General features: G+C 49.8%; 2 protein-coding genes across 2 annotated transcripts in view; one reads left to right on the forward strand and one right to left on the reverse strand.

Annotated features, from left to right (window-relative positions):
- Window positions 1-22,582, reverse strand: part of LOC102846829 (homeobox protein prospero-like) — a 49,594-nt gene extending 27,012 nt beyond the window's left edge. Inside the window, exons 1-3 of the mRNA XM_006893538.1 lie at window positions 22,476-22,582; window positions 20,131-20,183; window positions 16,242-16,267 (exon numbers count right to left, since the gene is read on the reverse strand). Coding sequence (XP_006893600.1) covers window positions 16,242-16,267; window positions 20,131-20,183; window positions 22,476-22,582 — 186 coding nt within the window. The remainder of the gene's footprint in view (window positions 1-16,241; window positions 16,268-20,130; window positions 20,184-22,475) is intronic.
- Window positions 22,531-23,354, forward strand: NPPC (natriuretic peptide C). The gene is made up of 2 exons (XM_006893476.1): window positions 22,531-22,670; window positions 23,041-23,354. Exons 1-2 carry the CDS (start codon window positions 22,581-22,583, stop codon window positions 23,317-23,319), a joined length of 369 nt encoding a protein of 122 aa, XP_006893538.1. The 5' UTR covers window positions 22,531-22,580; the 3' UTR covers window positions 23,320-23,354.
- The last annotated feature ends 280 nt before the right edge of the window (window positions 23,355-23,634 follow it).

Raw genomic sequence — 23,634 nt, forward strand, 5'->3', positions numbered from 1 at the left:
ATATATAGATATAAAGCCAAGAGAAATCACTTCCCAGACTAGAGAACATCTGTGGCATTTGTCAAAATGTAATTGAAGAGCAGGTAGGAACACAGTCATGTGAGTTTAATGTGTAACAAATCAAGTGAAAAGAGAATGATGAAGGAGATGGATATTCACGGTGTTTATACAGGGGAGGGCTAATAATGGCATGTGGGGTAGTAGGTACTGATTCATCATTTACCACAGAACGTTCCAGACAGTTTAAAGTTACACAGGGAGATATGCATGTGCACGCACGCACATACTCACACCTGTAAAACCACAACAAGACGAGGTACATCCACTCTAACTACTGCGACAGTGGGCTCCTGGACAAGCAATCTTCAGAGAACCCAGACCTCTAAGTATCAGTCCCACCTCAGATTCCTACTGAACTACCTCACATCTTACTGCTTACCTCAGGTTCTTACCACCTCTCAACTCAACTTCCAGCATCCGTACAATACAGGTAAAAAGAACCAGCTCTCAAGAGTTAAAATCACTCCAGGGTCCATATTTGAAGTCTTTGTGATGAACCTCCAAGGAACCTTGGTGGGTCAGTGGTTAAATGCTTGACTTCTAACTGAAAGGTCAATGGTTTGAATCCACCAACTACTCCATAGGAAAAAGATATGGCAGTCGCTTTTGGAAGATTACCACAATCTTGGAAACCTATAGAATATCTAGATTCCCCTCCTATGCTATTTACAGCCTCTGAAAATCCACTGGAGGGTCAGCTAAGAGATAATGCCAACTCACCAGCACATAACAACAACAATGCCGTAAATAGGGAGCTCTGGTGGCCTGGTGGTAAGGAGCTGTACTGTCAGTCGCAAAGGCAGTTAGTTCTAATCCACTAGCAGCTTCATGGGAGAAAAATAGGCTATCTCCTCCTGTGTGCTTTGTTGTTGTTGTTATGTGCAACCGAGTCCCCTGTGACTAATAACAACCCTGTGTACAAGCCTATGAAGCCTGCCCTGTCCTGAGCGCATCTGACTCCAACACCCTTACCCCCATTGCCCTAGTCACTGTATCAATCCATCTCATCTGGAGTCATCTTCTCCTGCTCTGTCCCTCCACCCTTCCAAGCATGATGTCCTTCTCCAAGGACCAGTCTCTTCTGGCCACATGCCCAAAGTATGTAAGACAGATCTTCAAAATCCTAGCCTCCAAGGAGAAACTTGGTTTCACCCTCTCAAGACAGACCTATTTGTTTTCTTGGTGGTCTATTCAATACTCTTCTCCAGTACCACAACTCAAAGGCATCAACTCTTCTTCTATCTTCTTTACTCATTATCCAGCTCTCTGATGCTCAGAAAGTAATTGCGAAGACCATGAACTACATCAGGCACACCTTGGTCTCTATACTGGCATCGTTGCTTCTAATCTGGAAAGGTCTCTGAAGCAGATTTATCCAATGCAATTTGTCTTTTGATTTCCTGACTGCTGGTGCCAAGAGTATTGATTGTGGAGCCGAGCAAGCTGTAACTGTCAACAACCTCAATCTCTTCTCCATCCTTCGTTGTGCTGCCAATTACCCAGTGATGAGAATCTTTGTCTTCTTGATGTTGAGCTTCTATCTATATTGAAGACTACAGTCCTTGACTTTCTGCAGCAAGTGCTTCAGGTCTGCCTCAGTTTCAGCAAGCAAGGTTGTGTCACCAGCATAATGTACGCTGTTGATGAGTCTTCCTCTAATGCTGATGCCACATTCTTCCTCATAATGCCCAGCTTCCCAACTGATCTGTTCTGCATATAGATTGAAAAGGTATGGAGACAGGATGCATCCCTGATGCACTCCCTTCCTGATTTTGAACCATGCAGTATTTCCCTGCTCCGTTCTGAGGACTGCTTCCTGGTCCAAGTATAGGTTTCACATAAGCACAATCAAGTGTTCTGGGATTCCCATTCTCCTCAAGGTTAACCACAACTTGTTATCCACACAGTCAAATGCCTTTGCATAGTCAGTGAAGTACAGATAGCTGTATGTTGCAGACCGAGGATATTTTTATGATCATTAATAATGAGACAGACAACCAGGAAAGAGACAAAACAGAAAGCGTAAAAGACAGGGGGCCCAGCAGTTTCAGCGGAAGCCTTGGATTCCATCTTCCCTGTATCTTTATTGAAAACTATCAGGAAGTAAACCACAAAGATAATTCAATGCAAATGAAGCCAAGGGAGGGGTCAGCAAATATAATGCAAGAATCTGGTCAACTCTTAAGGATTGCCTTAGTGCCTCAGGATGAACTACAGCTTGCACCATCCTGAAACAGCATTCGGTTTATTACAAATATTTAGTATTGGCTTCCCATAGATATATCTCTGGTATTCTTTACTTTCTGCCAAGATCCATCTAGCATTGGTGATAATGTCTCTAGTACCACAGAACCCAGCTTGTATTTCTGGTAGTTCTCTGTCAATATATTATTTCAGTCATTTCTGAATAATCTTCAGCAGGATTTTGCTTGCATGTGATATTAGTGATGTTGTACAATAATTTCAACACTCTGTCAGGTCACCTTTTTTTTGGAATGGGAATGAAGGTAGGTCTCTTCCAGTCAGTTGGTCAAGTAGTTGTCCTCCAGATTTCTTGGCACAGCCTGGTAAGCATGTTCAGGGCAGCATTATTCCTCTGAAAACTGCCTGGAAGTCAGCTATGAGTCAGTTTTGACTCCACAGTACATAACAACTGTCTTAGTGGGAATTGACTTGAGGGCAGGGATGAGTTGAGTTTCTTCTTACAGGGTTGCGATGAGTCAGAGTAGTCACAAGATATTGTAATTGATTAGATTGCTATTGATAAGGTTTTCACTGGCCTTTCCCCCCAGATAAATGTCACCAGGTCTTCCTTCCTTGTCTGCCATAGGAATTAATCCAGTGAGATGGAATGACACAGTGACCGCTGGATTGACACACCAATGGGCTTGACCATGATGAAGATTGTGAGGATGGTACAACGCTGCACAAGGTTTTAATCTATCATCCACCAGGTTCCTATGAGCCATGGTTGACTCGACAGCACCTAACAACTCAACCCAAAGTTGACTTGGTGTTAAAAAGGTTTTTTAGTGTACTTCTAAAAGTCTGATCTTATAACAGTGAAGTACTGAGTATCAGAAGAATGGCAACCAAAGAGTGGCAGTGTGAACACACCCAGCAGTTCCACAAAAGAAAAACTTGGGGGCCTGATCTCATAAAGATTACAACCTAGAAAACTCCAGGGGGTACTTCTCCTCCATCACATGGAACCACTGTGAGTCAAAAGTCAACTCAATGGTGCCTGGCAGCAACAATGTACTTCCATGCATTCCTCAAAGGTGGGACTTCAGGTTGTCCTCCTGCAGTGGCTTGCTTGTTGATATGTCACTGGTGTCTCAAAAGTCAGCAGGGTCAGCTGTGGTGGACAGCTTTCAGCAGACTGAGACAGTCTACCAAGAATGCCTGGCGGTCCAGTTCCTAAATCAACACCATAAAGATAGCAACAAAGCAGGATGCGCCTTAGCGCTGAAGATGATTGTGCAGACACAAGTGCAGAAGAAACACCTCCTTTCAGGGGTTGACATGGGTGGAATAAAGCTTCCATAGCTTTAATTTCCTGATATGACACTCAAAATGAGAAGAAGCATCCATTAGTAATTAGAACATAGAAGGTAGAAAGTGTTAATCTAGGAAAACTGGAAGTCATTGAAAATTAAATGAAATGCATAAAGAACAGTGTTTTAGGCATTTCTGTTGTTGTAGCAGATGCTACTGAGCCAGTCAGCTCCGACTCATAGCAATGTACAACAGATAGAAATCGTGCCCGGCCCCATGCCATCCTCACAGAACCCTCTGTCATAAGCCCATCATGCAGTCACTGTGTCAGTCCATCTCCTTGAGTCTAACTCTCCTTGAGGACCCTTCACCTTTCCCAGCATGCTGTTCTTTTCCAAGGACTGGCCCCTCTGACAACATGCCCAAAGTGTGTGAGATGAAGTGTCACCATCCTTGCCTCTAGGGAGCCCCCAACGTAATACACTATGAGGACTTCTTAAATCAAGTGGGGGAAAAAACCCCTAAAACTCACTGTTGTCAATTCCAACCCTTGGCACCCCTCCATTGAGTTTCTGAGCCTGCACACTGTTGCAAGAGGAGACGGTCCATTTTTTCTCCCTCAGAGTAGCTGGTAGAGTCAAAAAGCCACCCTTTCAGGTAAAAACCTGACATATAACCCACAATGCCAAAAAGGCCAAAATATAAGAGTCAAAATATGACCTGGAGGATATCCAACTTGACTTCATAGATCATCTCAAGAATAGACTTGGTACATTTAACACTAATGACCAAAGACCAGGCAAATTGGGGACATGCACAAGACATCCAACATAAAGAAAACAAAAGGTGTGAACTCTGATGGAGTGTGGGAGAGGTGAGGTTGGCTCAGGACAGGGCAAGGGGCAGGGGTGTCATTCACAGGAGTCGCAGTAGCCTTCACAGTACATAAGAACAGCGACAGACAGAAAACGAAGGAAAGATCAAAATGGGTATCATAGGAGCCTCTGCAACTTACTCCGGAACACAGAGTACATAAAATGAATGGAAGAAACGATGAAGGAAGAGCTGACCAAGAGATTTCTAAGGGTGACTGAAGAAGATAAAGTCAAGTGAGAAAAGTGTTATAATAAAACGTACAAGGACCTGGAGTTAGAAAACTAAGTGGGAAGAACACATTCAGTATTTCTGAAGCACAAATAACTAAAGGAAGGGGGGGGGATACAATCTTCAAATTGCAATATTAAAGATTCCATAGGCAAGATAGGGAGTTTGGGTGGCCTAGTGGTAAGAAGCTGTGCTACCAACCTAAAAGGTTGCGGTTCAAACCCATCAGGTGCTGCATAGTAGAAATATAGGCAGTCCCTTCCCATGTGATTTACAGCTTCTAAAATCCCACTGGAGAATTAGCTATAAGTAGGTTCTGACTCGACACCACACAACAACAACTACATGAGCAAGATCGACCGAAAAAGCAAACATCACGCTGACAAACGTGTGCTTCACTCATGATATTTTCAATCTTCATATGCATGCTAAGCCTGGAAGACCAAAGAAAAACTGACTCTGTTGAATTACAGTGTTAGATTGAACATACCACGGACTACCAGGAGAACAACCAAATCTCTCTCTGAAGAAGTTCAGCCAGAATGGGGCTTACAAGCAAGGATGGCAGACCAATCTCTAGAGACATCATGCTCAGTACAGTAAAAGGTGAGAGTAAAAGAGAGGGACTTTAATGAGATGGATTAACCCAGTACCTGTAGCAATAAAGCATAGCTAAGATCGGAGCAGGTCCAGGCAGTGTTTTGTTCTGTTGTACAGAGTCTCTAAGGCTTAGAACTGACTTGATGGCATCTGAGGATGACAGAAGAAGAGCTGATGCCTTTGAAGTGTGGTGTTGGAGAAGAGTATTGAACATCCCATGAACTTCCAAAAGAATGAGCAGGTATGTTCTGGGAAAAGTACAGCCCGAGTGCTTGGATGGCAAAGATTCACCTCACGTGCTTTGTGCATGTTGTTAGGAGCGGGACATGGTGCTTGGACAGGTGGACGGTCAGTGAAAGAGAGGAAGTCCCTCAGTGATATGGAATGACACAGTGACTGCAGCAGCGGCCTTGCGTGTGTCAGAAATGAGGGTGACAGAGGACAGGGTTCAGATGTGCTGTTCACAGGGCTGCTGTGAGTCATTCACACCTTGACGGCACCTAACAACTACAAGCAGCATGAAGGAGACAGGTTTCCAGTTTATCTCATGCCCAGCCACCTGTCCATCAGTGGAAGTTTGCAGGTTCCTGTGGTTCTACAGAGCTCTCAGACTACAATAGACAGGGAGTGAGGTGTCTGGGGACCTAAGTCAGCCAATGAAATCCTGTGGATTACAGTGGTCTGATCCATGACCAGGTGTGAGGATGGCCCAGAACTAGGCAGCCTTTCACTCCAGCATGTCGAATTAATGCCTGACGTATGCCTTGCTCTAAGTGTGGCGTTTCTCTTTATCCTGTTAAACTTTGTTAAAAGTTTATCATTCTATATATATTTCTCTATCACTCTATTAAGGGGAAGCCAGGCTTGGGGGGAGGGGTGAGAAAGAACATTCCTTATTCCAATAAAATTGTGCCCAGGTGACCTCAGTGCTGGGTTTGGGACCTGGCCTGGAGTTTGAGGCAGAGGAGAGGTGTGTACAGGCCAAGGCCACCAGGCCAGCAGAGGGTCTCCTCCCACAGGACACAGCTGCCTGGGCCCTGGCTGGCACAGTTGGGGGAGCACACTATCACATGAGCTCATGGGAAAGTCCACGCCCCCAGGGCTCCAGCCAACACTTGCCATTCCTTTCCTGTCACCACCCAGCTCTGTTCGCGCCCATGAGCTCACTGCACCGGGGCCAGGCCTGGGAGAAGGGGCAGCGAGGTGTCAGGGCAACGCCTGTCCCGTCCTCCCACCCTGAGCCCACCACCAGAAGACTCTTTTTGATTTCCGAGTCTGATTCTCTGGTTCCTTTACGGGGTCCTTTTCACCCCAGGGCTGTCTCCAACTAGTACTGGCCTTGCCTTGATCCGGGGGCAGTTCATCTTTTTCAGCCAGGCAGACCCCCACCTGGGCTCCAGACCCTGCCCAGGTCTGGCCACAATCTTGTCTCTCCTGCCTCAGACACTGAAATCACCCCCAGCCAGTGTCTCTCCCAGGAAACATCGGTTAGAGGAGGTGTTGGGATTGCTGGAATATTTGGGAACCTCCAAAAATGTGGTTCTTCCCAGCCTCCTTTCTCCGGCACCTTTCAGGCCCCCATGCTCACTGGTCCTTCCATCTGTCTGACGCGTAAGGGGCCCCACCGTGGGCCAACCTACCCTGACCCTGGGAAGCTCCAGGGCAGCTCACCACACCCTCTATGCTAGCTCGGCCAGTGTGCATTCACCCCAGCCTCTCTGGTACAGACTCCCAACCCCCACTTCTCCCACCAGCCAGTTAACTCGTGCTGGCATCAAGGACGGGTATCCTAATTCCAGAGCCTTCATCTCCCTGTCCCTTGTGGTCACAACCTGCCTCCTCCTGCCTGGACCTCCCAGAAACCAACCAGAATTGAATAGGATGAGGGGACAGTGAAGCCCGAGCCGTGACTGCTGACAGAGAGAATGAAGCCTCCGGAACACAGAGGCTCCTGCCACATTCCCACGGGAGGCAGGAGGCTGTCAGCACAGGATGGAGACAGCTGTTCCTCTCAGCAGATGTTCACCGGGGGACACGGGTGCTCACTCTCTGCCGTCCCCCAAGCCCCTTAGAAGCCAGCGAGCTCCCTGCCAGGCCTGTGGGGGTAGAGGACAGGCCGGGCAGCCCCTCAGGGGTCAGAGGTCCCCTCTGTCACTGCTGTTTCTCCAGACCTGGCATGTCAAGATACACTTAGTGGGTGACAAGCAGTATGCAGGGGGTGAAATTATCAGACTTGCTTGCTGCCAGCAGGCTGGTAGTTAGCTACCCCAGCCCTGGTGGTGGTGTTGGTTAAGTGCTGGGCTGCTGAGAGGCCAGCAGTTCGAGCCCACTCTTATCTCCAAGGGAGAAGAGTGAGGCAGATTCTCCTGTTAAGATTTACAGCCTCAGAAACCTGACGAAGTGGCCATGAGCTGAGAGCCACTTAGCGTCACTACATCCCATGGTTTCATCATCCAAAAGGAGCTCTGGTGGGCTCTGGCTTCCAACTGGTAACCACGAGGCCAGTGGTTCAAGACTACCAGTTGCTCCATGGGAGAAAGCTGAGTGCTTCTCTGTAAAGATTTGCAGCCTTGGAAACCCTACAGGGTGGATCCACTGTCCTGCGGGGTCCTAGGGGTCAGAATCTCCTCGAGGACAGTGCACGTGGGGTTTTGGTTTCATGACCCAGAGGGTTTCCATTGGCTGGTTTTCAGTCAATCACCAGGTCTTTTCTCCTAGTTTGTCTTACACTGCAAACTTCACAGAAACTTGTTCAGGAGCGTGCAAACCTCCGCTGACAGCCACATGGTGACTGCATGAGGTGCATGGCCTGGGAGTTGAACCTGGAAGCCCCACATGGAAGATGCAAATGCTGCTGCTGAACCACAACTACCCTTCGCTCTTGGGTTGAACAGAAACCCAAACCACGATGTCTAGACTCTTCTGACCCCCAGTGACCCGAGGAGAGTGTGAAACTTCCCAGCAGGCTGCGCTGAAGCGTGATCTTCACAGAAGCAGCTGCGACATCTTTCTTCTGTAGAGCAGCCAGCAGTTTCCAATCGAAATCTTTTCACTTGCAACTGAGTGCTTAACCACTACACCACCAAGGCTCCTCACCGTTGGGATACACACACAAGCTCCCAAAACCAATCCCAGTGCCACTGAGGCATCGAGTTCGCTTTAACTCATAGCCACACTGCATTCGGTTTCTGAGGTGGTAAATCTGCCCATCTTTCTCTTAAGGAGCAGCTGATGAATTTGAACTGCTGACCATTGACTTATCAGTGAAATGCTTAACGTGCTAGGGCAAAGAAATTCCCCAGGAGCTGACAGGCAGAAGGAAGCCCCCGTGCTGTTGAGTTGTGTCAGTAACAATCCAGGCGCTCAAGACTGTGTCTCCTAAACTCGACAAAGCTGTGAGAATTAACACAGCAGCGCCCAGTGTGCACCAGAAATTTGGTGTCTCCTTGTACATTGTCTGGGGGCCTAGCCAGGCCCTCCTCCTGTAAGCAGCCTGCCCATCGGTCCTTCTGACTCAGCTGGGCGCATGCAACAGTCCCAAGAGTCCTATGTCCTCCTCCATGAAGCCCACCTCCCCCAGGTGACAGTCTGTTGCTGTAGCTCTGCTGTAGCGCACAGTCTATGGCAGGTGAGGGACCATGGGGCAAAAAATAAGAGGACATTCGAAGTCCACGAGAGTGTTTGGGACAGGGGTTCAGGCACCAGGACATCCAGAGTGATACTTAATTCCTTGGAGACCAGTGTCCTTCAGAGTGAAAGGAAGGAGCAGGGCCAAGCTGTCTGGACGCTTCAATTACGAGTCTGTTCTCGAAGCCAGACGCCCCATCTCCAGACTCCCAGGGCCCCCACAATCGTCCCTGCTCAGACACCACCCTGCCTCTCTCTGGGCTTCCTCACAGCACATCACTCACCACCCGAGTTTCTGTTAGCTCAGTGGAGCCCTTTCTGCTGGAGAAACACATTTCAAACTAATGGGCTAAGAAGGTGCTGAAGTTAGAAATATTTGCTTAGTTTAGTCATGTGTATGAGCGTGTCGTGTTCATTTCACTTACAACTCCCTGTGCTTGGCATCAACAGATGAATGGTAGTTGCACTGGCCAGGAATCGAACTTTGTTCCTTCCCAGACCTCCCAGAAATCAAACAGAAAAGAATGGCATGAGGGGACAGTGATCAGGGTCTATCTGAGTCGAGAAAGTCAGGATCGTATTTTAAATCCTCTCCATACACTATTTCAAGCATGACTGAAGATAGTTATGTCAGCAGTCTGCCGAGGTCCCATCACTAAACACTTTGCTGGATCCCGAGGGAAAGCATCCTGGTCCCTCTGATTTTGTCTGTCATTCTCTTTTCCTTTCTATCCATCCAGATGGCCTCACCTTCATGTGTTGGAGAGACAGGAATCTGAGCACACTGGTTCTTCCCAGAGTCAAATGCTGGTGAGAGCAAGCACTGGGCACCAGAGGTAGAGGTTATCTGAGGCCACCAGAGCATCTGCTTGTAGTGCAGCTAGCTTTTTAAATTGTGTAATTATTTTTTTGTGTGTACCATCAAATTGGATCCGACTGGTACAGGAGGTGATTGCTCCTCCTTCTCCAGTAGAACATGTGGATTCGAACAGAGCACCCACTTGTAGACAAGATTTTCACTCTGACTGAGCAAGTCAGGAAGGAATGTATTAAAGGGTATTGAATGCAGAGAACAATTAGTCCAAATAACTAATAAATTGTACCATCACCAGCCTGAGGACTCTGAGACCAGAACCATTAGATGGTGCCCGGCTACCACTGCTGACTGTTCTGAGCAGGACCGCAGTTGGATAGAGTAGGAGAAAAATGTGGAACAAAACTCAACATAATAGAAATAGACTTTGGCAACTAACTTGATAGGGACTTGTGGAGTACCTGAGATTACAACCTTTGTTGTTGTTATTGTTAGGTGCTGTCAGATCAACTCTAATTTAAACAACATCATCCATGCATAACTTTGCCCACTCTCCCCTGCTCTCTGCTGAGCTTAAATTCCTTGTTGCTGTTACTGAGACAGTCTATCTGATTAAAGGCCTTCCTCTCCTTTGCTGTCCCTCCATTTTTACAATGAAGGTACCTGTGACCCTTGTTGTTGTGTGTCTTCGAGCCAGCTACGGCATCACCCTTTAGCTCTTTAAAACATCTGTGTGGCTCAAACTTTCAGCCAGACAATGTTGTTATTGTTGTTAGGATATTCTATTGAGATGAAGTCAACTCATAGCTGACCCTCCAGCAGGTTTTCAAAGGCCGTAAGTTGCCTGGGAGAAGATTGTCCAGTGTTTCTCCCAAGGAGCAGCTGGTGGATACCACATGCCTTTAGGCTAGCAGGGTAACTCCTTATCACTAAGCGGTCAGAGCTCCCTCAACCAAGCAATAGACAGGCCCGTGAGGAGACTATCATCAGGTAGGTACGCATTCCCTAAAGGAACTTGAAGAACTAACCATCAAAAGGAAGACGTTTGCCCAGCAATAAGGTCCAGAAGGCAGAAAGGGGTAGGAAAGGAGGTCAAACGGAAATGGGAGACACAGGAAGGGAGAGGGGAGTTGTCACATTGTGGGGACTGTAGTCATTGTCACAAATAAAATATGCTGTAACTATTAATTGGAAACCAAGGTGCTCTGTAATCTGTTACCCAAACCACAAAAGCTTTTGGGGTTGTGTGTGTTGTTCTGGTTTTGTTTTTTTAAAAAATGAGTATTAAGTGGTTGGGAAGACTTGAAAAGAAAACAGATTGTTATCAGGTTCAGTCATAGTGACCCTAGGAACAATAGATCTGAGCCCTGTCCTCTCCTGTGCCGTCCTCACCATCTCTGACACACTGGAGCCCGTTGCTGCAGTCACTCTGTCAATCTATCTGGCTGAGGGGCTCCCTCCCTTTCGCCTACTTTTCCAAACGTGATGTCCCTCTCCAAGGAAGAGCTTCCTAACAATGCGTCCAAAGCACCTGAGATGAATCTCTGTGGTCTTTGCCTCCAAGGAGCATCCTGGCTGCACTTTCTCCATGACGTTTGTTCTTTTGTCAATCCTTGAGACACTCAGTACTTTTCTCCACCACCACAGATAAAAGGCATCAAACCCAGAAGAAGCCCCAATATCAAGCCACAGAAAGGGTCTGGTGAACATCTCAGACTGTGTTGTCAACGTTTACAGTGACACTTGCATCAATCACAGCCTTGACACAGGGCAGTGGATGCTACTGCCATCGCCACGTTATGAAGTGAATAATAACATCCTGTTCTCTGCAGCTGAGGCTCCTGGTTTCAGACCTAGGGCTGGCATGTCTGATGGTGGCCTCCCGGTCACACACCCTGGCTGGGTAGGGAGCAATCACTTGGCACTTCAGTTTCTAAGCAGCTTGAGATGCCAGGCAGCAAAAGCCACTGACATGGGTCCACTACCCAGACTGTCTCTCCTCCTGGCGGTCTCCATGGAGACCAGGATCCCCAGACAGCTGTTCTAGCAGGAAGTGCAGAGCCCTCCTCTCCTAAAAACGCCTGTCATCTGAGAGAACCAGCCTTTCTTCACCTTGATGAGCCTGGGGAGGACACTGCTTTGTGATGTTGTGCATTGAGGCCAGTGGCAATTCATGTGCAGATACGAAGAGTTTTCAAATGGTTTTTGGAGCCCTGAGCTTAAAATTCTTTTCCAAACCCTTTGGGGACCAGATTGCAGAAGCCCTCGCTAGTCTCTGGGCCAGTCATGTCTCTCATTTGCTAGCTGTTCAGTCGTTCTCATTTTAGAAATTGACCACCCATCAGGGGTTCCTGGTGGTCACACACTCATGGGTAGATATCTGTGGAGAAGGAAGATGTGTTAGCTTAGTGGTAAGAAGATGCGCTCCCAACCCAAAGGCACACTGTTCTAATCCTGCAGAAGAAAGATAGGCTGTCTCCTCCGGAGTGATTTGCTGCCTCTGAGAACTTGCTGGAGGGTCAGCTGTGGGTTGGTTCTGACTGGGTGGTACATAACAACAATATATTTGTGCAGAAGTTTGGGACTTGGGGATCTCAGGAAAGTGGTTCCCTGGAGCGAATAGGCTCATCCCAGGATGTGAAGATGCCAAATTAAGTGGCTTCTAAGAGATGATTAAAGGCCCTTCTGTCCACAGGAGAGGCCCTCGCTCCTTTAAAACTGTAATGCTCTTTTTGGTCCATTGTCCAGTTGACTCCAGTGCACATGTTCTTGTGTGCCATCAAGTTGCTTGCAACTCATAGCGACCTATGTACAAAAGCCCTAAACACTGCTCTGTCCTGTGCCAACCTCACCATCTCCGACACACTCACTCCCGCCACCCCAATCACAGAATCAATCCATCTCATCGAGGGTCTTCCTGTCCTGTGCCGTCCCTGCACTCTCCCAAACATGATGTCCTTCTCCAAGGACCAGTCCCTCCTTGCAACATGCCCAAAGTATGTCAGACGAAGCTTCAGAATCCTTGACTCCAAAGAGCATCCCAGCTTCACCCTCTCTAGGACAAACCTGTTTGTTCTCCTAGCAGTCCATGGTATATTCAATATTCTTCTCTAGCACATGAGACAAAACAAAACAATGCACCAGAGTCCTGTCCTGGGCCGTCCCTGTGACCGCTGGCACGGGGGATCTGTTGGTGCCCCCACTGAGGGGGGACCTCCCAATGAGGGGAGGTTCACCTTCCAGAGCAACTGGGAACAATGCTCTGTTGTGACTCTTGGGGTTTTCAGCGGCTCATTTCCATGCTCGAACTCTCCGCCTTTCCTACTAGGTTGTTTCCATGTAGAAGCCGTGCTAACAATTGTGCACTGTGGGTGCCCCTGCTGGTTTCTAAGTGCTGGAGGGAGAGCCGTCACCATCACAGTGCCTGGCTAGCTAACAGTGTGACAAACTGAGATGGGTGTGGCTTCCAGCAAGTCTTGAAGACTGGGGTCTCCACCAAATTTGAGAGACATGTCTCCCCCAAGTTCAGACCAAGGAAGAGGGCCCAGGGCAGAGACACCTGAACCACAGACTAGACACTCATTTCCAGGACCAGGTCAGAATGGGAGGCCCACAGCAAGGGCCCCCAGCATAGCAAAGCAGACACAGCGTGCTTGGAGAAGGCACAGATGGCCACCATTGCGTCAGAGTCTGGTCCAACGAAGGCCAGACCCCCAGCGCACAGACGCCGGCAGCACTCTGTGAGCAAGGCGTACACCCCATGCTGAAGTCAGGGTGCTGGCCCTCCTCCTTCCCACCCTGCTTAATCCTGTGCTTGGCTGCAGCCTCTGCCTCCCTCACTGCTCTTCTGACCGTAAGTTGGGGCGCAGTTACCAGCCTCCCAGGCAACTGTACCTCTCTGTCCAGGGTTAGAAACCTTTCTTGGGTGTTTTTCTTCTTGAAAAGTATTTTAAAAAAAAAGAGGGATACTCTCTGACATCATGGGATGCGTATATCAGTGCCGATGGAGGCCATCTGGAGCAGGTGCTGGGCAGGGCCCCTGGGAAAGGGGAAGAGGGCAGCTGGCTGGTCAGGTGGGGTGTCCCTGGGCCAGAGAAGACCTCATGGATGAGGTTAAGCTTTCCTGGAAGTCCTGGCCTGGGAAGGGTGGATGACGCTTCCTTGGCCTCAGACTCCCCTCCTGAGGCCGGGCCCCTGGGGTACCAGCAGGGAGAGGTCATCGAGGTGGCCCCAGGGAGGCTTGGGGCTGGGGGAGTGCATGTCCCTCCTCTGCCCCAGTGCTTCCTCCAGCCTCCCACCCAACACTGGAGGACTCCTTCCTGGGCCCCTGACTCTCTGTCCTGTCTAGGAGGTAAGACCACCTTGTCCCAATTATAGGTGGTGAAACACAAGGCCCCACACAGGGACAGGGCTTGGCTGGGGTCCTGCTGCAGTCTCCAGCCTGTGCAGTGTCTTCCTAAGAGGCAGTGCAGCTGGAAGGGGCCAGAGATGAAGAAATCTCAGAGAAGCCAGATGAGTGGGGACACCCTCCCCTCTGTTCAAACCCGGGGTGCCGCTGGGCTTCCCTGCGGCCAGGAGGGGGCACTCTTTTGCAAGTGCTCGTTCCCACTCCCGAAAGGAGCACGGGGGTGCAGTGCCTGACGCCTGGGGCTGCAAACCCAAAGTCTGATGGTTTGAATCCACCCGCCACTCAGGGCTGCAGAAACCTGATGGAGGGTCACCATGGACAGACTCAAGGACAAGAAATTTTGGGCTCCTGCCTCTTAATGGAGGAAGCAAGACAAGACTGACACAGGCACTGTGTCATTTCATGTCATTTCCCCTCTCAGAAGCCCTGAGATACACTTTCTCCCCGTGGGGCCATCCTTATGTTCCATTGGGTTCTCACAAGTGGCTAGACAAGCTGTTCTCCAAGGAAGGGGTCCATGGGGGAAAGGGGCCAGGAGGAGGGGAAAGAGGAAGTGCGCCCCATGATATCACTACCTACTACGTCCCCATCCTTCAGAGACCAGGAGCACATGAAGGTCCCAGCCAAGTGACACAACACCCTAGACCTGGGCCACACACACATCTGTCTCTCTGCCCTTCTTCCCTCCTGCCATCCTCCTCCAACGCCCCCCGCCCCCCGCAACTCTGCAACTCTCCCTTTCTCTTCATCTCCTCTTCTCCCTCAACAGGCAATCTTGCTGCCTCACCCCACCAGCGAAAGGCTGCGCCCAGAAGACAACACCCCATCTGCTGGCATGCCTCCTGCTTCCAGCATGTCACCGAGGGACCGGAGGACAAGGCCTCTCCCCAGGCTGTGAACCTCCCCTGTCCCAGGATGTGGCCAGAATGCTGGTTTCCTTTCTCTTGGGGTCTCACAGAGGTCCTGGGTGGTGGTGGTTGTGGTTGTGGTTGTTGTTAAGTGCCATTGAGTCAACTGCAGGTCATAGCAGGCCCTTTAACCAGACATCTGAACTTTGACCAAAAGTTCTGTCCTCAACATCTCCACCACATTGTTAGCCTCTGTGTCAATCTATCTTGTTGAAGATCTTCCTCGATCTCTGACCTTCTACCTTTCCCAGCCTGATGTCTGTTTCCAAAGACCTGAAACTCCAGACAACATGCCCCAAGTATGTGAGACTAAGTTTCAGTATCCTTCCAGCCAAGGAGGACCCATGTTTACATTCTCTTGGACACATTATTTGCTTATTCTTTTGGCAGTTCATGGAATTCTTGGAACTCTTCAACACCACAATTCAAAAACATACGCTCTTCCTTTTCATCTGTGTTTGTTGTCCAACTTTCAGATGCACAGGAACCACCCAGGAAAATACCACGGCTTGTGTCGGGCACACCAGTCCTTTAAACCGACCTCCTTGCTCCTTAACACTGTGGAGACGTCCTTGACAGCAGAGTTTCCCAACGCAGCACGTCTTCTGATTTCTTGACTGCTGCAGCCATGGACGATGATTGTGGATCCAAGCAAAACGAAGTCACTGACAACTTCAATCTTCTCCCCGTCTATCGTGATGCTGCGTATTGGTCCAGTGGTGAGGATTTTTATTTTCTTTTGGTTGAGCGATAATATGTATTGACGGTTGTGGTCTTTATCTTCGGCAGTAAATGCTTTAACACGTTGCCACACACTTTTAAATTGACGACTGTGCTTAGAAACACTTTTTTTTCTAATGTATTGCCATCATTTGCAGCAACGTGTTAAGTCTTCTTCACTTTCTGGAAACAAGGCTGTGTTTATCTGCACAACTCAGGTTGTCGGGGACCTTCCACCAATCCTGATGTGCTAGTCTTCTTCATATAGTACAGTTTCTTGAACTATTAGCTCAGGGTACAGATTGAGTAACTACAGAAAAATAATACTTTGCTGTTGTATTTCTTTCTTGATTTTAAATCATTATGTATTCCCTGTTGTGACAGGACAAGAGCTTCTTGGTCTAGATATAGGTTTCATATGAGCACAGTTAAGTGTCTGGGATTTCCATTCTTCTCAATGTTCGCCATAATTTATTATGAACCATATAGTCAAATGCCTTTGCTGTTGTTGTTGTTGTTGTTGTTGTTATGTGCCGTCCAATCGCTTACGACTCATAGTGACCCTATGTACAACAGCCCTAAACCCTGCTCTATCTTGTGCCAGTTGCACTGCCTCTGACACACCCATCCCGATTACCCCAGTCACTGAATCAATCCACCTCATAGAGGGTCTTCCCCTCCTACGCCGTCCCTCCACCCTCCCAAGCATGATGTCCCTCTCCAAGGACCTGTCCCTCCGTACAACATGTCCAAAGTATGTCAGACAAAGCCCCAGAATCCTTGCCTCCAAGGAGCAGCCTGGTTTAACCCTCTCCAGGATGAATCTGTTTGTTTTCTTGGCAGTCCATGGTATATTTAGTACTCTTCTCCAGCACCACAGCTCAAAGGCATCAATTCTCCTTCTATCCTCCCTAGTCACTGTCCAACTCTCCAATGCATTACAAGTAATTGCAAAGACCATAGCCTGTATCAGATGCACCTTAGTCTCCAGAGTGACACCATTGCTCTTCAGTACCCTGGAGAGGTCCCTAATAGCAGACTTTCCCATCACAATACGTTTTTTGATTTCTTGGCTACTGGTGCCAAGAATGTTGACCGTCGAGCCAAGCAGACTAAAGTTGTTAACAATCTCAATCTCTTCACCATCCATCCTGACGCTGCCAATTGGTCCAGTGGTGAGAATCTTTGTCTTCTTGACATTGAGCCTCAATCCATATTGGAGGCTGCAGTCCTTGACCCTCTGCAGCAAGCATTTCAGGTCCTCCTCAGTTTCAGCAAGCACGGTTGTGTCATCTGCATAACGCAGATTGTTAATAGATCTTCCACCAATCCTGATGCCACACTTCTCCTCATAGAGCCCAGCCTCCCGGATAATCTGTTCTGCATACAGGTTGAAAAGGTATGGAGATAGGACACATCCCTGGCGTACACCTTTCCCAATTTTGAACCATGCAGTGTTTCCCTGCTCTGTTCTGACGACTGCCTCTTGGTCCAAGTATAGGTTTTGCATTAGCACGATTAAATGTTCTGGGATTCCCATTCTTCTCAGAGTCAGCCACAGTTTGTTATGATCTACACAGTCAAATGCCTTTGCATAGTCAATGAAACACAGGTATACATTCCTCTGGTATTCCCTGCTTTCAGCCAAGATCCATCTAACATCAGCTACAATATCCCTAGAACCATGACCCCTTCTAAACCCACTGTATCGAAAGGATTTGCAGACACAGAAGAATTTCATTAAATAACATATGAGAAAGATCTTACAGTGATGAAGGAAGAAGTTCAAGCTGCTTTGAAGGAAATAGGAAAAAACAAGCCCCCAGGAATAGACGGTATACCAATTGACGTATTTCAGCTAACAGATGCTGCCCTGGACATGCTCACCAAGTTGTGCCAAGAAATCTGGAAAACAACCACTTGGCCAACTGACTGGAAGAGATCTATATTTGTTCTCATTCCAAAGAAGGGTGACCCAACAGAGCGTGGAAACTATAGAACAATATCATTGATTTCAGATGCAAGCAAGATTCTACTGAAGGTTATCCAAATGCCTTTACATAATCAATAAATCACAAATAGACATTCTTCTAATATTCTCTGCTTTCAGCTGACATCAGCAATGATACTTGGTGCCACAGCCTCTTCTAAACCCAACTTGAACTTCTGGCAGTTCTCTGTCAATGTGCTGTCCTAGCTGTTTTTGACTAATCTTCAACAATATTTTGCTTGCACATGATATTAATGCTATTGTTTAATAATTTCCACATTCTGTTGGGCCACCTTTCTTGGGAACATAAACAAATATGGATCTCTTCTAGTCAGTAGACCAGATAGCTGTCCTTCAAATTTCTTGACACAGATTGATGAGCCAGCACCTTGCCCAGGGAGAGACTGACACCAGCGTGCACCAAGGCCCCAGACCTTCCTGACCTTGTGCCTCAGTCTAATGGAAGGACCCCTGCCACTTGACAAAGACATCAGTATGTTTGCTTTTACTTAGGGTTTGATCTTAGGGGTATAATCACTTGTCTGTCAGTCGCTTGTATTGGGACCGTGCTTTGCATCTTGCTGCTAATAATAGCTCAGGTATCTATGTTGTTGTTGTTATGTGCCGTCTAGTTGCTTGTGACTCATAGCGACCCTATGTACAACGGCCCTAAACTCTGCTCTATCCTGTGCCAATCGCACTGTCTCTGACACTCCCATCCCAATTACCCTAGTCACTGAATCAATCCACCTCATAGAAGGCCTTCCTCTCCTGCGCTGTCCGTCCACCCTCCCAAGCATGATGTCCCTCTCCAAGGACCGGTCTCTCCTCACAACATGTCCAAAGTATGTTAGACGGAGCCTCAGAATCCTTGCCTCCAGGTATCTATATGTTTGCTTATTCATCATCCACTCTCATGGGTGCAGTCCTTGTCTGCCAAATGCTGGACTAAAGCAGAGCTCCCTGATTACAAAAGATGAGGACGAAAGACTGGCCAACCACTTAGGAAATAACAGGCCTTCTAAAACCTATGAACAGTTACATAATACTACACAGATACACTGGAGGTAGAGCCCTCAGATTGGAAGGCTCGCAAAATGAGAAAGAACAGCTGCAAACGTCCACTAATAATTAGCACTTAACATATGAACAAGAGCCAATGGTAATAAAGGCAGAAGTGCCTGCTAATGTGCAGCTGAAGGCATTGGCAAAAAATAAGGCCCCAGGAATCAGTGGGATACCAATTGGCATGTTTCAACTAACAGATGCAGGAAGGATTGGTGCCTTTGAATTGTGGTGTTGATTCAGAATACTGACTGTGCCACAGACGACTGAAAGGACAAACAAATTGGTCTTGGAAGACATACAGCCTTGTAAAAATCTAAGGATGCTCCCCATCCCAGGCTCCGTACATGTGGTCAGGGGAGAGGCAGTCCCTGAAGAAGGACATCGTGTCTGATGGCACCTAACCACAATAACAGCAGCTCATGCATGACTTCATAGTGCTTCCAGTTCTCCCAGCCAAATTCTTCTTATAACCCCACGAAGGAAAAGCAACAGGGAAATGCTAGGCCCAGAAGGGAGAAAGACTCACCTCTGCAGCTCCCCTTTATGAGGAAACGAGAATTGTCTTTGGCTGGCACAACCTCGAAGTCTCCACCTCAGCCTGTAAGTCAACCACGTTCTAGTCATATCTGGCCCTGAAGGGACCTCCAGTTTGCACATCTCTCCTACCCTGACTGCCCTCCAGCTTGGCCCAGGAGGTCCGTCTCCTACCCTGACTGTCCTCCAGTGTACACACTTCTCCTTCCCTGACCCTCTCCAGCTGACTCTGGGGACCTCCTGCCTTAGTTAGCTCTGGACCTTAAGTAGGACCTTTCTCAATGATCTCCTTCCAAAAAGAGGAGGAAGTGGCCTTTTCAGGTTGCTCTCTCTACCCTCACTGGGTGGGTGAGGGCTTGGGTGTATGAATGGCCCCTCAGAGAGGTAAGACCTAGAAACTCAGAAGTTCCCTTCCAAGTGCATCCAGGAAACATGGAAGACAGGAAGAGCAGTCAGATGCCCATCAACAAATGAACGGACTGAGAAATTGTGGCACATCCACACCATGGAATACTATGCACCAGTAAGGAACAGTGATTTTTGTAAAATACTATATAACATGGGACAGTCTAGAGCATTATGTTGAGTGAACTAACTCAGTCTTATAAGGACAAATGCTGCATAAGACCACTATCATGAAGGCAGGAGAATAACTGAGCAAAAAATTTTCAAAGGGGGAAGAGGAGGGGGGCACAGAAAAAGCAGAAGGGGGGAGAAGCACTGGGATAGCAGAGGTTGGTGAGGGGAGTGAATGGATGGGAATGGTTCAGTGGGGACTTGAAAAGGTGGTAATAGGCAGGTTGTTGCTGCTGCTGCTTCTGTACATCAGAGTCGACTGCCCCATAACTGACCCTGCAGCAGGTTCTCAGGGGCAGTTAGTCCCATCGGAGAAGAGTGCCCACCTTTCTCCCTCAGAGCAACTGGTAGATTTGAACTGAATACCTTTGGGTTGCCAGAACAACTCCTTACCACTAAACCACCAGAGCTCCCAATAGTAGGCATAGCTTTGGGTACATGACCAGGAGAAACAAGTCCTCGGAGAAGGACATCATGTTTGGGAGTGTGGAGAGAGAGCACAGGAGAGGAAGACCCCAGATGAGATGGATGAACTCAGTGACTGAGGCAATGTGGGATGGTGTGTCAGAGTGAGTGAGACTGGCTCAGGACAGGGCAGGCTTCAGAGCTGTTGTACACAGGGTCACTATGGGTCGCAGGCAACTCCCGGCACATTAACAACAACAATGCATATGAATGCTTGTATAAAACATAATGTACACAAATGAGACACAATGTATGTGAATGATTGTATACAGTACAAATCTCCATAAAAATGTAAAATTGTATAAACCCCACAAACACAAAATATGGTGTATGGGATGATTATATGCAAACCAACAATTTTTTAATTTTTTTTAATCAGAAAGACGGTCAAGTAGAAGGAGGTGCCCATGGGCACCTTTCTGTCCTCAGTTGAGGAAACACTTTAGTCCTGATTCTGGAATGAACAGCTGGCCCTTCAAGCTGCTATCAACAAAGCAAGGCTCAGAGGGGTTCTGACTGTGAAAGTCCTTTGTACAGGAAACAGAAGGGGGGAACCTACAGAGCATAACCCAAGCTCCCTCCTCACCCCTTTCTCACACCCTTTCCTTTCTCCTCAAATGAAAGAGTGCTGCCACTCAGTGGGCATTAGGTGGAGAGGCAATCAGGGCCGTCTGCTTGGAAGTGGTGAGGCAAGGTCCATACCCACACAGGACGGCCTGTTGGTGTCTGGATCCTCCTGGATATCTGTGAGCCCTGTGGCTCCAAACCCAGCCTCAAAGCTAATGTTATTTGCTAACACAGGGACATAGGGCCTTGTATGTCTGGAGTGTCCCACTCAAGGGGGAAGAGGTGAGCCAGGCCGCTGCTTCCCTGGCTCCCAGCCACAACAGCGCTGTCCTGATGCAGGTCTCCCTTCTCCTCTGGAAAAGGACATTCAGCTTCCAAAGAACCCTACAATGGTCTTCACACCTGGGTATTGTCCCCAGGTCCCTGGCACGAGCCACTGCATTTATTCTTCCTTGAGTCCTCCTCCAGATAACAAAACCATAAATTACTGCATTTCACATAATTTGGGGGCTACAGGGACCCCCTACTTCTACTGACATTTTGAGATACTTCGAAGGCTCTAGGCTCTTGCCCAGGGAGAGTGGTGGCTGTCTCAAATACAAAGGTGGCCTGTCCCAGCTCACAGAGGCCACGCAAGGCCTGGTGTTTCCTCTCAGCCTGTACAGGCACACAGGACACCCTGAGACATCCCCACCCTCCGGGCTCCTACCCGAGAGCAGGCAGGGTTCACACAAACAACCCACGCGCCAGCTCTGCCCTGGGGACGTTCTGTGTGGGTAACCTGAACGGGAGCTTGGAGCCACCCCGGGGACACAAGACACGCATTGCCCACCCGCATGGCACTGTACCTCCCACTTGCCTTTGCAGACCTTTCTGTGTCTCACACACAAGTGCAAGGTTTGCACACAGTGGTGCAGTTTGCGCTCTCCATGCAGAAGTCTGGCGCTCCCCCCTGCGGCCCCAATAAAGCCCTCTCTGCCCGTGTCCCCAGCCCGGACCTCCGCGGGTCCTCTGCTCTCCACCTCCACCCCCCTACCCAGCGACCTCGGTATAGCCAGAGTGCTCGGAACCAGCAGACAGAAAGTGGAACTGAAGTCCCTGTTCACCGGAGCCAGGTGCAACAAGTTGGACCACAAGGAGGGCCTGCCTGGATTTCAGACTCTACCAACTTTCTTACTATGTGACTTTGGGCAAGTGGCATGCTTCCTCAGAGCCCGTCCCTGCACCTGCACGAAGAGAAAGTGGAGCTCGGGCGACGAGGAGGCGTTGGGCCGGGGAGCACAGGGCCCAGCACGCCGGGGCGCAAGTGCAGCAAGTGGTGCGACTCAGTGGTGCAGGGAGCGAGTCGGCGAGCCTGGGGTCCTTGGGGGCATGGATGAAGGTGGCGGGGAAGGAGGAGCCCCCGCGGGCCCCCTCCGGGCCAGCCGGGCTCTGTGCACCGTGCCATTGGCCGGGGCGGCCGGGTGGGCGGGCGGATGACATCAGCGGCAGGTTGGATTATAAAGGCGGGAGCGCAGCCGCGAGCTCAGAGCGCACCCAGCCGGCGCAGCGCAGCATCGGGACCAGCGCCCGCGCGCAGCCTGCAGCCCGCCCGCCGCTCTGCACCCGCTGGCCCCGTGCGCCCTCTGCTCCGCCAGCACCATGCACCTCTCCCAGCTGCTGGTCTGCGTCCTGCTGCTCACTCTGCTCTCGCTCCGGTCCTCCGACGCTAAACCCGGGGCTCAGCCGAAGGTGGGTGCTGGCGCGGGGACGCCGGGCCTGCGCAGGGCGCGCAGGGGGACACGGAGAAGGCGGCTCTGTGCCCCTTCCCCGAGCTGTGCGCGCCGAGAAGCGGGTGCCCTCGAAGCGCAGGCTCGGGGTAGACTTCCCGGCCCCGGAGACTTCGGCAGAGGCACAGCCCCAGCCTCTGTGTGTCCAGCGGGCCAGAGGCTAAGGAGAGGAGGGCAGCGTGTCCCCAGAGGGTGGACAGCCGCGGCTGCGTGGCAGGTGGATGCGGAGCCGACCTGCCCGGCATCGCACGTGACGCGGCGCGCGGGCGGCTGCGCGTGGCTGCCCCCCTGTCGCGGCGCGTCCCTTCACCTGCCCTCTTCTCCGCACACAGGTCCAGCGCGCCCCCGGGGAGGGGACCACCGAGCCCCAGGCTGCGGGCGGCGCTCAGAAGAAGGGCGACAAGGCTGCCGGCGGCGCCAACCTCAAGGGGGACCGGTCGCGGCTGCTCCGGGACCTCCGCATGGACACCAAGTCGCGGGCTGCGTGGGCTCGCCTGCACGAGCACCCCAACGCGCGCAAATACAAAGGAGGCAACAAGAAGGGCTTGTCCAAGGGCTGCTTCGGCCTCAAGCTGGACCGGATCGGCTCCATGAGCGGCCTGGGATGTTAGTGCGACGACCCCTGGCGGCGGTGAGTACACCGGCCTGGCCTGCACGGGGGACATCGGCCCAGGGACACCCCCGTCCCGCAGGACACCAACCCAGGGTGTGTCCAGACCTACGGGCCCTCTCCCTTACCCTCACTTCATTTATCAGCCTGTTTCCATGTGAAGTGAGTCATGAATGAAGTGGTCAGGGAAGTCTGGCAAGCTCAAGCTATCACTCGGACACTTGGAGAGGTCAGAGAGGTTTGGTAGGATCCTGTCCACCCCCAAACCAGCAGCATCGGCCCCAGTTTTCCAGTTGAGGGGTAAGAGGTAGAGTAT

The sequence above is a fragment of the Elephantulus edwardii genome, unplaced genomic scaffold (assembly GCF_000299155.1).
Source record: "Elephantulus edwardii isolate Elephantulus edwardi_28Jun2011 unplaced genomic scaffold, EleEdw1.0 scaffold00127, whole genome shotgun sequence".
NCBI lineage: Eukaryota > Metazoa > Chordata > Mammalia > Macroscelidea > Macroscelididae > Elephantulus > Elephantulus edwardii.